Raw genomic sequence first — 15,286 nt, forward strand, 5'->3', positions numbered from 1 at the left:
TAAATCAAATGTAGGCAGTGGTGGGGGAGAGCAGTGGTCTCCACCAAACCCACCCCCCAAAATTAACCCCTTCGTGATGTTCCTGACTGAGCCTGCCACACTTTTCTCATCCCTATTCCTCCCCCCTTACCCCCAATGAAATTGTCGTTAGCTCAACGGGTTTATTTTAACATAAACAGGTGTTGGTATCGATGATGGGCTGAATGGCCGCCTACGTCAAATTTCCTTGTAGCTTCATAGCAGCACACCCCCACCTCCCACCCCCCACCCTCCACCCTGCGCACATTCCGGCCCTGGTGGTGGAGGTAATTCAAAGAAAATGCTGGTGTCCAGATCTTCACCACAATCCAACCAATTCGTCCTCGTCACACACCCAACCTGTCCACCAAGTTTAGTCCAAAACCGTCCACAACATTATATGTCCTGCTCACAGAAAGACAGAAAAACGGGGTGAATACATAACTTCTATCCACCTTTTGTGGTGGAGGTAAAAATAAACCAAACATAGACATAAAGCCTTTGAATGATTCTGCTTCCGTGGAAGGTATGTATGCCCTCAAACTCATTAATTGGAATAACCCTGTGACATTGTTTTGTGGATACTAGATAACGTCTCCAAGAAAAACGTCACAAAATAATAACTCGAGCAAGAACATGTTTTGTTCATGCAATCATCGTGGCTTTGACGAAGATCTTATTTAAGGCCAAAAAATATATATTGCTGGTCTCTAGTCAGACCAAAGTTCCAGAATTGATGCGGCGATGCGGTTTTTTTTTTCTTTTCTTTTTTTGAAAAACATGGATTGCACATATAGAGGTTTTTTGTGTCCTCATGCCTTGCGGTCCTCCTCATCTGCTGTGGTGCCGTCCAGAGAGAAATTAAAGACAGCCAATGGGACTGGTAGGCCTTTTTGTAAATAATGAACACAAACTTAAGTTATTTTAAAATGTATTTATTCTGAAAATTATTAAGTTCTTCAACCATATTATAGACTGCCATTTCGTTCTCGAGATCGCCTCGCCGTACCGTTAAACATTCCAATGCGTCGATCGCGTCAACACTGCGCATGCGCAAGTAGTCTAACAGGCCGATGGTCTCCCACGATCTCTTCTCCCAGTCCACCAGATTATCAGACACTTACAACTTCATGGCAAACGAGATAGGATCTAGGCCTAACTAACGAGACCACCCACAGCTCTCTAGGCCTTCTGGTTGCTTCACACGAACCCGACAAAGAACGTCTTCGTTTCAATAAATGACAATATCCAGCCGATAGAGGCCTTGCATCGTGTGAGCGTCGTCCATGGCAACCGGTTCCGGCCGCCATCTTGGGTGGCAAAAACAACATGGCGGGAAAGCTGTCGTTTGATCAGACGGACCTGTCAGTTTACGCCCGTAGCTTGCCCGTTGAGGCGTTTCCGCGGTATTGTGAGAAACTGAGGCTGTGTCATCTGCCTGTGGACCCACAAGTACGCCACACACACTCCACAGTCCACACACTCCACACGTACGCCACACACACTCCACAGTCCACACACTCCACACGTACGCCACAAGTACGCCATACGTACAACACAAGTATGCCACACGTACGCCACAAGTACGCCACACACAATCCACACGTATGCCACACACACTCCACACGTACGCCACACACTCCACACGTACGCCACACACACTCCACACGTACGCCACACACTCCACAAGTACGCCACACGTACGCCATAAGTACACCACACGTACGCCACAAGTACGCCACACACACTCCACAAGTACACCACACACACTCCACAAGTACGCCACACACACTCCACAAGTACGCCACACACACTCCACAAGTATGCCACACGTACGCCACGCACACTCCACACGTATGCCACACACACACTCCACACGTACACAAGTATGCCATATGCACTCCACATGTACGTAACCAAATGCCTAATCCTGCTTTTTGCTTCGCGAGCGAAGGTAACGACCTCATGAGCCATATTCTCACCTGAGCTGCAGTCAAGGCAGCCATGAAACCGTTTTAGCGTTGTCCGGAAAACGGTAGAATGACAAGCCCGATCCCTTATGAAATCGGGCTGTACATCCGACAGCACAACTCTTTACCATCGTGTAGGGGGCAATTTATATGTGCCGAGTTTCAAATTGCCGCCATTACGTATGGTGGCAGAAGCAATGTTTTGCCACCCAAGCGGTCACCTAACTAAGATGATGACGTCACATGCAACTTCCCTATTGGATTCATGACGTCACGGCACACAAAACTACTCATATCTTTGGAACGGCTGGTTGGATTTGGACAAACTAAACGCAGTTTTGTAGGAGAGAACCGTGCGCGAACGTCGATACCAAATTTGAAAAAATAAATTGTTGTCACGCAGGGTCAGAATCGATGCGCGTGCTGACCAGAACCCGGAAATATATTTTTCTCGGCCTAACCTTCAAAATAACCACATTCTGTGTTTTCTTACCTAAAATAATGTCACGAGAGCGATATTGAACATTCACGTGTGCTTGGAATATCTAATTTGAATGGGTCCACATCTTCAAATGAGAGAGAGTTCATAGAACACCTTACCCTGCGCTGTGTTCAGAAACGAGGACATGGATGGGAGTCCACGAGCAGCAAATTTGATTGGTCATGATGACATAAAATGCTGTAATATTTTGTCCAAATACTGATAAAAGGAAGGTTTTTATGGCGTAGCCCATAGGGCAATGCCATCTAGAACAGCGTTTGTCTGTCCATATGTATGTCTCACAAACAAACATGCACCAATCGGAGCTCAGGATCTGGTCACATGACAGGGGGACTGTTTAGTAACCATTACAGTTGCATATCTTACGAAAAGGAAATATAATAACCTTCTGTGGAATGTTTTGGGATCCCAGCGGGTGTCGTATGGTGAGTAGGTTTCAGAAATTCTTCAACACAATTATGATTTTGAAATGCGATCGACACGGACCTTGCTCCCGAATCCTAAAGTGAACAGATGATGACAGTTTGCTGGTTTGATAATATCTCAATACAATCGCGATGTAACATCTTTTGATATATTAATACTACTAGGGCATGCCCGTACTATATATATATCTAAAATTATATCCCCCCCCTCTATTTACATGAAATGGTTTGGTCCAAAGCAAACGGCTTGCGAGTACGGTGACAATCCCCCCCCCTCTATTTACATGAAATGGTTTGGTCCAAAGCGAACGGCTTGCGAGTACGGTGACAATCCCCCCCCTCTATTTACATGAAATGGTTTGGTCCAAAGCGAACGGCTTGCGGAGTTTGGTAAAGAAATCGCCATAGCGTGCACAAACGCGCAGGAAAGCGAAAGAATCGCAAATTAGTTTTAAAACATAGTTTAACGCCAACATAGTTTGCCAACGTGAAATAAATGAATACGCTCTCAAATGTGCCGTCCGAGGCAGAGTCTGTTCGCCACGTTCGGCACACGTGATAGCTCGCTGCTCTCTGATTGGTTGAATCGTTTTTTGGACATAGCTCGGTAACTACTTGTCCGATTAATATGAAACCTTGAAAAGGCACATCCTCGGGTCCCCAGCAATATACCTGGCAAGTTTCAAGTATATCGGACCCGTGGTTGTCGAGAAACAGCGGTCACAGACATACAGACATACAGACATACAGAGATTACTGGAATTATAGATAGATAGTATTAGTTTGTGATCAGAATGATGAATGATGCTGTTTCGAATGAAAATAGAGATATTGAGTTTAAAACAGAATGAGGAAATTATGTAAGTTTCCATCCATGACATTCGCGAATTCCCCATTTGCAGTTTCGCCATTGACTGGATATAGCAACATTCAGACTCGTCTGGTTTTTGTCGAAGTCCTTCACGAAGCTGCTGTCAATGCCTGAAGTTAGACTGAAGGTGGCACAGGAATGTGGAATTAATTGGCTCATTGTTTGCCATTCCCCGTTTGCCATGTCCATGCCTTAAGTCCAAAAAATTTAATACTTAATTTGCTAACTGGTAACTCGTATACCACCCAGGTCATACTATCCTCTTCAACTACAGTGTTAAACAAACCCGTCTATGCCATTGTTAGACCATCGGTCTTGTTTTTTTTAAGTGCTAAAAGGCAATTTGTGTTGTACAGTGTTCAAGTACATGGTGTGATCAAAACGTTTGTCGGTGAATGTTACAATATTCATTTTATTAAATATTAAACACCTACATCATCAATCGGATTCGAATACTCCCCTCCCGCACATACACACCTGTTCCACCATACTTTCCACTGTCGGAAACATTTCTGGAAGTCCTCTTTGGTAATCACCTTCAGAAGCTCTGTCGTGTTGGATTTGATGTCTTCGATCATGTCAAATCGCTTCCCTTTCATCGTTTGTTACAATTTGGGGAACAGCTGGAAGTCGAATGGTGCCAAGTCGGGCGAAGGAGGATGCGGGACATGACAGGAATGTTTTTTGATGCCAAAACTGTTGGATAAAGAGCACTGTGTGACACGGTGCGTTGTCATGATGGAGAAGCCACCCGTTCTTCCACTTTTCTGGTCTTTTCCATCTGACTGGCTGTCACAAACGTTTCATAACTTCCACGTAGAAAGCCGCATTAACAGTAGCACCTTTGGGAAGAAATTCTGCATGAACCATTCCTTCCATGTTTAAGAACGCAATCAGCAGCAAGTCCTTCATTTGCGATCTCGACTGATGCGCCTTTTTCGGTCTTGGTGACGTGGGTGTCTTCCACTGGGAGCTCTGTGCTTTTGTTTCCAGGTCATACCCGTAAACCTACGACTCATCACCCATTATCACTTGGTATAAGATTGAGGACACTTTTGTTTAGGTCATCTGACGATGCGCAGAACGAACTTTGCAATGCCATGTGTTGTGTTAAAATTGTCTGTCAGTATGGCCTGAACAGAACCAAGCAAAAGACTGGACTCTTCCACGATTTCTTGATTGGTTAAACCTCAGTTTGCTTGGACATTGCAGACTTTTTTTTCTTCTTTTTTTGTATACAAGATCGAGGCTCGTGAAAGAGCTAAACATTAATCACACAAAAAGTCAAACCGACACACAAAATGAACATATGTCACCCACAGGGTGAACCGTATCTTGCCATTTGACCTTGACCTTAATAATTTCGTATGGTGAATAGTATGTCTTCATGACCAACGCACATGAAATATTGAAAGATTTTGATGAGAACTGAGGAAATAATTTTTTCATGAAAATTCCGTTTTTTCGTCATGACGTCATCAAATGACGTCATAGCGTCAAACTGTTTACAGATCTGGGAAGCACTCATCAAGGGCATTCATATGAGGTATTACTCGATATGGTACCTACGATTTCAAAATTTGACCTTGGGGTCAATAATTTTCGACCTCCAGCGCTAACCATGAAGGTCAAGGCCGATCGCCACCAAAAACTAATCAGCTGAGCGCCGGACCATATACTAGATTCCCATGAAGTTTGGAGACGATCCGATCAAAGTTACTCAAAAAATTAGTGTTTCGTCGACCTCCATGATTGGCCGCAGTGACCTTGACCTTTGACCTTGACCTTCATAATTTTGTGTGCTAAAGGGTATCTCTAAAAGACTCTGATATGCGAACTTACAAGAGTTTCCAAAGGGAACTGTGCTCTACAGAGTGACCTAAACAATGCGAACTAAAGCAATACAATATACATGAAAAGTGCAGTTTTTTCGTCATAACGCCGTCAAATGACGTCACATTGTCAAACTAGTTATATGTTTGGAAAGCACTCAACAAGGGCTTCAATTTGAGGTACTAATCGATATGGTAACTGAAACTTGAAAATTTTACCTTTTGGTCAAAATTGAATGACCTTCAAAATGACCTTGAAGGTCAAGGCCGATCGACACCAAAAACTAATCAACTGAGCGCCATACCACACCCTATATACCCACCAAGTTTGGAGATCATAAGATCAAAGTTACTCAAAAAATAAGGGTTTCGTAATTTGACCTTGGGGTCAATAATTTTCGACCTCCAGCGCTAACCATGAAGGTCAAGGCCGATCGCCACCAAAAACTAATCAGCTGAGCGCCGGACCATATACTAGATTCCCATGAAGTTTGGAGACGATCCGATCAAAGTTACTCAAAAAATAAGGGTTTCGTTGACCTCCATGATTGACCGCAAAGTGACCTTGACCTTTGACCTTGACCTTCAAAATTTTGTGTGCTGAAGGGTATCTCTATAGGACTCTGATATGCGAAGTTACAGGAGTTTCCAATAATAACTGTGGTCTACAGAGTGATCTAAACGTGAAAAAAAAAAGATTAACCACAAACAAAAAAACAAACAAACAAACATACAAGATGACTGATACATCTTGCAAAAACTTCGTTTTGGCAAGATAAAAACAAGGGGAGCGGCAGACAAGATGGGGAGAGAGGGGGAAGGACACAAACACAACATTTGAGAGCAGGCACATCGGGAGGACTTGGGGGGGAGGTGGGACTGTGTGAGAGGTATAAAACATATGAACACTGCAAGGACTCTGGGGTGAATTAGCGGGGGTAGAAAAGATCAAGGTTTTGGATGGGGGACGATAAGAGATGGTGGTGAACAGCTGTTTTAAAGACCTGGAGGGGGGAGTGGGATTGAAGGGAGTGGGGGAGTTTGTTCCAGAGGCGGGAGAAAAGGGGAATGAAAGAGTGAAGGTGAGCAGAGAGCCTAGATTTTGGCAGTTTAACCATAAGAGGGTTGCAGGCAGATCTTGTGCGACCTGAAGGAATATTGGGGGGACAGAGCACAGAGAGAGCTGGGGGAGCAAGGCCGGAGAGGAGTCGGTAGAAGACAGAAAGACCACCAACCTGCCTGCGGTGAGTGTGAAAGGGCCTCGGAGTTAACTTCATCGCAGGAGATTCCAATGATTCTGAAAGCTTTGGCCTCAACAGCATGAAGCTGAGCTAGGTGTGAGGCAGGAGCAGTATTCCATTGAGCTGCGGATGAAAGCCTTGTATGTGGTGAGGAGCTCAGGTGTGCCAAGGAAGGACTTCGCACGATGGAGGATGCCCAGTCGGCGACTGGCTTTGGAGGCCAGCTTGGAAATGTGGTTTTCCCAAGAAAGATCATGGCAGATAGTGAGACCCAAAAGCTTGAGGAACAGAACTTCTTGGAGAGGATTATTGAGAAAGTAGATGGGAGGGTTTTCCAGTCGGTCCTTTCGGAGAGACATTGTAAGAGTGTGAGATTTGTCAGGATTGAAAGACATGGTCCACTTGTTCGACCAGTCTGTGATTTTGTCCAGGTCTGCAGAGAGTGAGGAGGCTGCAGACTGCCGATCTGAGGGATGAGGAATGGAGCGGCAGATAGTGGAGTCATCAGTAAAGAGATAGAGAGGATTTTCCAGAGAGTCGGAGAGATCATTGATGAAGACCAGAAATAGCACAGGGCCCAGAACACTACCTTGGGGAACTCCAGCCAGAACAGGAAGGGGAGATGAGAGAAATCCATTCAGGGCCACACGTTGCCTACGACCAGAGAGGAATTCCGCAAGCCATGAGTGGAGATTTCCATGGATACCATAGGAGGAGAGTTTGGTGAGCAGAGCTGGGTGCCAGACCGTATCGAAGGCACGTGATATGTCAAGTGAGACAGCTATGATTTCCTGTTCGGCATTGAGGACCTCCATCCATTGTTGACAGCAGAAGCAACATGTCCAGAGTAGAATGACCTGGTCTGAATCCAAATTGATGATCAGAGATCAAGCCATTGGAGAAGAGGAAGGATTTGGTATCCGAAGCAATGATGGATTCCATGACTTTGCTGATAATTGGAAGCAGGCTGATTGGTCTGTAGTTGCAAGGTCTGTAGTTCTGTTTTTGCACCTTTTTTGTGTAAAGCAGTAATGTTTGCTGATTTCCAAGATGCTGGCAGATGACCTTGAGCAAAAGAGAGGGTGAAAAGAACAGAGAGAGGGTGAGATAGAGCGGAAGAGCAGGATTTTAGGACCCGTGGGCTGATGCCGTCTGGTCCGGTTGCAGAATCAGAGTCGAGGTTTGATAAACACCTCTCCACCTTCTCAGGAGAGAAGGACACAGAGACCAGGAGCAGTTGGGTTCGACTGGGAAAGGTGGGAACAGAGAGAGATGGGTTTGGGACACAAGATTTTGAGGCAAACACAGAGTTGAGGCATTCGGCTTTGTCACGTGCGGTGTCAACTGTGTAGCCATTTGAGGTAAGGGAGGGGATGCAGGGGGAACAAACACCAGAAACGGATTTGACCAGACACCACCAGGATTTGGAGGAAGGAGACAGGTTTGAGAGTTCAATCTTGAGTGTGGAGAGATAGTGCTTCCTGGCACTCCTGAGGGTAGACACACACTTGTTCCGAGCTTGGTGGAAGGAACTGAGATTGCCTTCAGTTGGATTTGCCTTCCAAGAGGCAACGGCAAGTTGTTTCAGGGCAACTGCCTCACCACAAGATTCACTGTACCATGGACGGGAGGAAGGGTAAGACAACTGAAGACGAGATGGGATAAATCTGTGCTTGAGAGAGAGAGCAGTTTGCTTTAGAAGAATTCCCAGGAAGAATTGATGTCAGAGGCAGTAGAGATGGGAGAGCAGTCCAGATGATTGATGGCTGCCTGCAGACCGTGCCAGTCGGCCTGAGTGAAATGCCAGACTCGTCGGTGCTGAGGAGGCTCTCTGAGAATGGCCAGAGAGATGTCCACTTTAACAAGCACATGATCAGAAGAACCGATTGGAGCAGAAGAAGAGCAGCAGACATTTGCAGGGAAGTCAGTCATAACCAAGTCCAGAAGAGAAGATGGCTCCGTTGACTGAGATCCAGGTCGGGAAATTGACAGATTGTGTCAGTCCCAATGAGTCGCAGAAGTCCTTTGCTGAGGTGCCATGGCTGGTGAGAGATGAACCCACACCCAGCCAGCTGGCATAATGACAGTTGAAGTCGCCACATATGAGGAAGAGAGAGTTTGGATGAGTTGATAGAAGTTGGTCCATGTTGTCCGACAGCGAAATGTAAATGGAGTCATCACTGTTTGGAGGACGGTACAGAACACATATGAACAAAAGGTGGGAGCGGAGAGGAAGCCGTAGCCAGAGATACTCCTGGGAGTGGGGTGGAGAGAGGGCAGTGCAGGGAGAGTGAGGAAGAGAGTTTTTGATAAAGATAGCCACCCCACCACCAGGACGAGTCTCAGGTCTATCGTACCGGAGGAGGGAGTAACCAGGAAGAGATATTAAGGAATCAGAGACATCTTGAAGGAGGAAAGTTTCTGTTAAGGGGGCATTATACCATTGAAGGCAAAAAAAAAACATTTTTTTACAAATATACAAATGCATCAATTAAAATGTTTGTTTCCTCGTATTGTATATATGTACCAAGTTTGAACGTAAATGGACTTGTCATAGAGAAGATATAAGCTGTAAAGTGGTAATTCATCATTTGTATGCATCTGGTTACCATGGTAACCATGCATAATATAATGCTATGTAATGTATACCAATGTAATGTTCATATATCAAGCAACATGTAGATATATAGTTTTGCATATTTTCAATCAAGACATTTTATCAAAAAGTGCATTACTGTGATTCAGTGTTGTTTTTACTGTGTTCAGTGTAATGGGGAGCTTATATCTTCTCTATGACAAGTCCATTTACGTTCAAACTTGGTACATATATACAATACTAGGAAACAAACATTTTAATTGATGCATTTGTATATTTGTAAAAAAATGTTTTTTTTTTCCCTTCAATGGTATAATGCCCCCTTAAGCAGATCAAGTCTGGATTGTCAGAAGCAACCTGAATGGAGAGATCAATCAGGTTTGAGCGAAGGCCCCGGATGTTTGAGGTCCATACCATTAATGAGGAGAGAGGGGGAGCATCGGGTGCAGGACAGGACAGGGGAGGGGTAGGGTCAGATGAAGGGTGAGAGGGGGAGGTAGGAAGAGCAGTTGATAGTGTGTCAGAGATTACAGAAGAGTTACAAGAAAGGGAAGGATGAGGAGGACGAAAGGTTTGATAGTGATGGGATGAGGCACAGTGAGGGGTTGTTTGAGGGGGGGCAGAGGAAAGTAGAAGGTTGGGGGAGGTGGAGGTATGAGATAGAAGGGAGACGAAGTGGGGAGGAGGCAGCTTTGAGAAGGAGGTGGGAGGAGGGAGAATTTGGGAGGGATGGTTGGGGGGGAGATTTGAAGGGGAGGGTTTGGGGGAGAGTTTGAATGGGAGGGGCAAGGAGGGAGTTTAGGAGGGGAGGGGCAAGGGGGGATATTTGGAGGGGAGGGGCAAGGGGGAGATTTGGAGGGGAGGGGCAAGGGGGGAGTTTAGGAGGGGAGGGGCAAGTGGGGAGATTTGGAGGGGAGGGGCAATGTTTTACTGACTGAGCAATGACTTGAGCAATGTTTTACAATTGATGTTTTCGCTTGCTGAGCAATGGAAATACATTGTAGGAGCAAGTCGGCTCTTCTATGTTTGTTGCCTTTTGCTTGTAAATATGTACTTGATGATTGTATGCTTGTGTGTAAATAAATAAATAAATTGTTACATTTCTTAATCTACCTCATTTGTGTCCTTTTTCATTGATCCGACATTGCGTGTATGTAGTGGATAGACGGGAGTTTTGCCCGGCTGTTTTGTTTCGGTAGCGTTTAGCCACGGTTGCTCAGCTGTAGTAGTTGGAAGAGGGGTGAACGCCGAGGGTATCGAGGTCGTTGTACCGAGTATGTGACATGGCTGTGGACATGAGGACCCTGCTCGGTGTAATTGCTTTTGCTGGCATCCGCGGTTGGTTGAGAACTCTCCGGGTCATGGAGTTATCCATTCTCCGGGAGCTTCAGGGTCAGTAGTGGCGGCAGGTCTGTGTACGCACCTCGTGTGCCCGGCGCATGTGCCAATACCGTAACAATATCAGTCTGAACTGGCCAGCAGCAGGCAAGGTAGGTCGACTTCTCCAATGCAGGTACCTCGATGCATTAATTTAATGAAAAATAAAAATCATAATGTGCTTGAACACGGAGGTAAATTTATTGAACGCTTTCAGCCACTGCCCATCCAGATGTGAAAGGTTATGTGGACTGTGGTTGACTCGACTGCATACAAATCGGTTTTTGCCAGCATTGTGGGGAACCAAGCAGACGTAGTTAGTCTGAAATAAATAAGACGGATTAAAATAGCAAATACCTATCGTTGATAAATAAACATTTTCACAGCACCTTTTTGAATATCTTCGAACAGAACAATCATTTACAAATGAATTTGGAACTCGTCACTATGGCTATATTTAACTTGGGGGGGGGGGGAACACAAGTATATATATTTTAAAAAAAATTGAAAATATTGGCTTCCACTCAGGCTGGGTACTCGAGAGCCTTCAAAAAATACATATTCCTGGCTGGAAATTCCCAGGCCATTTAAAATTCTGAAAGCTTCAGCATCATTGGATACAGCAATTTTTGTCCACCAAGGTTCCTGGTACCAGTCTTTCCTCCATTCCAAAGCAGTTTCCGTCTCAACATCTCACAGACCATCACATGAACGGTTCAAATGTCCAAGCAAAAAGCGAAGCCGCCCGGAAAGCTGCCGCTGCAACGGACAGTAGAACTCTCGCTGGAAATCTGCAAACTCCTGGGATGCGCGCAGCTCACTAAGCACGGACATTTCGGCTCCTGATTCGAGCAGTGCGAGCAGAATGGCGAAGCCCAATACTAGGGCAGCCCCGATGACTGCTACCAATCGCAACAACCCACCGGTGCCAATTTTCCAGGCCCACATGGCACCAGGTATCCAGCTGGCCATCGCCAGCTCTTCGGCCTCGGCACGGCTTAAGGCATCAGAGTCGAACCCAACCTCTTCCGTTTCCGGTTCGGTGCAGTCAGCATCTTGAGGCCTCGGTGGCCCAAACAACGTGCAGCTCGTTTGTAATCTGTGTTGGGATGGAGGTGAGGAAGAAGTAACTGTATGCTCAGTTGAAGAGGAATCCAATGTCACCTGGAGAGATGGTGCACACGGCTCTGCAGGAGTGGAGAGCTGGGAGGCTTTATCCGAGGAGGTACAGCTCAGCAAATCTTTGCTCTCAGAAGCAGCGGCACTACTGCTCTGCATTTCTTCAAGGTCTAGGGGAAGTGTTTGAAAAGGAGGAGATCATGAAAGGAATTTACTCAATGGAGTGGGTGAAGGAAGATGAAAACAATTAACAATAAAGAAAGACGTAGAGATACACTCAAAGTACACCACCCCAGGTGAAATAAATAAATACGATATCCTCCAGCGCAAGATGTTGCCACCATGCAGCACATGGAGACGGAATTTGGTGGGAGCGGTGTATAATATGTGCAAATGGATGTGATGGCAGGTCAGAAATGAAATGATGAATAAGCATCTAGAATTGTTAAATTGTATGGTGGTGTGCGGGATACATTTTTCCCCTTAAGCCTGGAGTGACATGGTACAAATGATGTCACACAACCTAGCATAGCAATTGCACATATACAGCAAGCATTGGTGACGGAGCTTTACACAATTGGGCCCCGACCCATTTGGGGCCGACCATATGTTCAAGCCGTTCTTACATCAGACATCACTTACTCCAATGGATCATCTTTGGACATCTCTCAGGTCCTTGTCGATGGCAGAAGAGCTTACATGATGCCATGGAATACAGATCGCCATTGTGGGCTGACGTTGCCAAGTCTCCTCTCAAAGGTGCTGGGAGAAAATAAAACCCTAAACATCGACATCTCCGAAAAGGAATACGCGCTATCGGATAGATGCGTTTGATAATTTAACAAGGAGACATGCATTTGTGCACATCCCACCTGAAGGAACTTCCAGTGAAGATTGTTTTATCGGTGGGGAAAATAATCGGTTGTGAAAATGTACGAGCAGCGTCGAGAATGAATCGGAAGGTTGTTGTATTTGTGTCCGATGAAACATTCGTCGACGATGTTGTTAGTGCGGGATTAACCAGAGACAGGTCTCTTTGTATTGGCTTCGCCTCCGTCGAGGAGAATCGTGATATCAAATGTCCCTCCATTTATAACCTGCGATAAATTGATGTCTGTTCTGTCACGGTACAGAACCTCTGATTCCTCTCCAGACCCGAGATGGACGACTTAAACACGTGATGAGTTTTTGACGGCAGGTTCATGTGGTACTTCCTGATCGAGATGATGACACGGGTCAAAACCTCACATTCAAGGTAAATTTGAACAATCACGAGTACCAAATGAATGCGTCATCAGCTTTGTTAACGTTTTCACTGTGGAGCTTTTGGATATGTGAAAAGGTTTTGTCTGAAAGTATCGTGTGTAAAGTGTGGTGAAGCAGGTCATAATGACACAGGTTGTAAAAGAGATAAATACCCTGGTCTCTGTACAAAACGAGACGACTCCAAATGCCCTAAACCGTTCCTGCTGCTTCCTTGTACATGAAGAGTCGGGATAATACTCGAGTTTCTATTCCTAAAAAAGACAACACCTACATTATGGTAAATAATGAAATAAGCCCTTCCCTTGGCTGGTCTTTTATGGAGCGAGGAGATGGAGGAGGATCCCATTGTTGTGACAAAAAACCAAGAGTACCTGTTGCTAGTAATTTGAACATTACTGTGAAAAAGGTTGTTTTTGATAAACACAGCATTGTTGAAAATGCACCCGAATGTCTTAGAAATTCAATGGAAAACGGAGGTGGTGAGATTTTAGATAATGGGAAGCTCATTGGTGAGGGGAGGGGGAAGGGTGGGGAGAGGGGGAAGGGGAGCAGTCAGAAGTGGAAGCTCTTTTACAGATAATTTATATCTTAAAGGGGAGGAGGGGGAGGTGGGAGGCAGGAGAGGAAGGGGAGTGGCTCACTTTTGAGTGAATGTGGCTCACGTTTGAGTGAATGTGGCTCACGTTTGAGTGAATGTGGCTCACGTTTGAGTGAATGTGGCTCACGTTTGAGTTCAGTGTGATGCCGATCAGCAAGAAGAAGAAGCCATACTACCAAATTCATACACTTCTGGAATGTTTGATTTATTTGTATTCAAATGTCTGGTAATTGTTTTGTATTTATTTATGTGAATATGTACTTGTATATAACTGTCATTCATTTAAAATGGCTTCGGCACTATCGAACGATTTTTCAAAATATATATATATATTTTAACTAAAAAAAAACGAACTTTTTTTCCTTTTTCTTTTTTTGCCTAAAACACTCCTAGGCACTCACTTATGAACCTCTGAAAGTTTGAGGAAGATCCGTTTAGCCATCTCTGAATAAAACGCGGACACACACAGACAACTCACGTTTTATATATATATATATATATATATATATATATATATATATATATATATATATATATATATTTAAATCCAATTCAAAAAATTGATCCAGACGTCTATTCTCTTTCAAACATTCAAACCGACAGGTAGTTATTTATCACAGCATCTGGAGAATTTTCACCCTTTTACTCAACTCCGTTTCGCTGTTATTTGGTGGAGCAAAAAGTCAACTGAGCTTTTTATATATATATATATATGTATATATATATTGTTGCGGATATGAGGATTGTATTTTTTTTATTGTGTGTTGTGAATTATTGCTTAAGTCTGGACCCTCCTGCCTCCAGTGTTGTGTAAAGGTCAAAGGGCGTTCCCGTAGTTAATTCCATAAAGCATACACGTTAGCCAATCATAGATTTCCCCCTGGTTGATAGTTAGATCTTTATTATGTGTATTAGGGTAAGGCCTTGTCTTCCATTAAGATGACACTCCATTGCACCAAGTGAAATAGAGTAGATTCCTTTCATTCCCCATTCCCACTCCCAAAACTTTCATTGCCTTTCATCATTGCCAAGCCTCGATTGCCAATTACATCTCCTCCAAAACCACCATTGAACATGTGCTCGGGTCGGGGAAGAAAGGCGTGCCCGCCCGTCGTCATCAAGGGCGGAGCCAGAGGGCCGTGCCGACCAATCAGGGCCGAGGTGAGCACACCGATGGGCGTGTCCTGAAGGCCGGTGGCTTGATCGCCGGAGGCACTATAAAAGCGCGCGCGCAAGGACGTTGTAGAGTGGAGTAGTTGTAGAGGGGAGTAGTTGCTGAGTTGTGTAAAAAGATCATCCAGAGAGAACCAACTGTAAGAGAACCAACTGCGAGAGTACATTGAGATCACCCAAGGAAGCTTTGTAGACAGCAACGGCTGATCAAGTGGACCGATGTTTGTTCCTGAGCTGGTGCTTTTCCGAACAGAGTCCGAGGCTGGCATGTGAGCAAAAGAACATAGAGAACATTAAG

General features: G+C 44.9%; 1 protein-coding gene across 1 annotated transcript in view; it reads right to left on the reverse strand.

The window, feature by feature from the left end:
- Positions 1-11,014: 11,014 nt before the first annotated feature.
- Positions 11,015-15,286, reverse strand: part of LOC137429838 (FERM domain-containing protein 5) — a 76,391-nt gene continuing 72,119 nt past the window's right edge. The window contains exon 14 of the mRNA XM_068120134.2: positions 11,015-12,121. Coding sequence (XP_067976235.1) covers positions 11,526-12,121 — 596 coding nt within the window. The 3' untranslated portion in view covers positions 11,015-11,525. The remainder of the gene's footprint in view (positions 12,122-15,286) is intronic.

The sequence above is a fragment of the Myxine glutinosa genome, chromosome 6, assembly GCF_964187855.1.
Source record: "Myxine glutinosa chromosome 6, kmMyxGlut1.1, whole genome shotgun sequence".
Lineage (NCBI taxonomy): Eukaryota > Metazoa > Chordata > Myxini > Myxiniformes > Myxinidae > Myxine > Myxine glutinosa.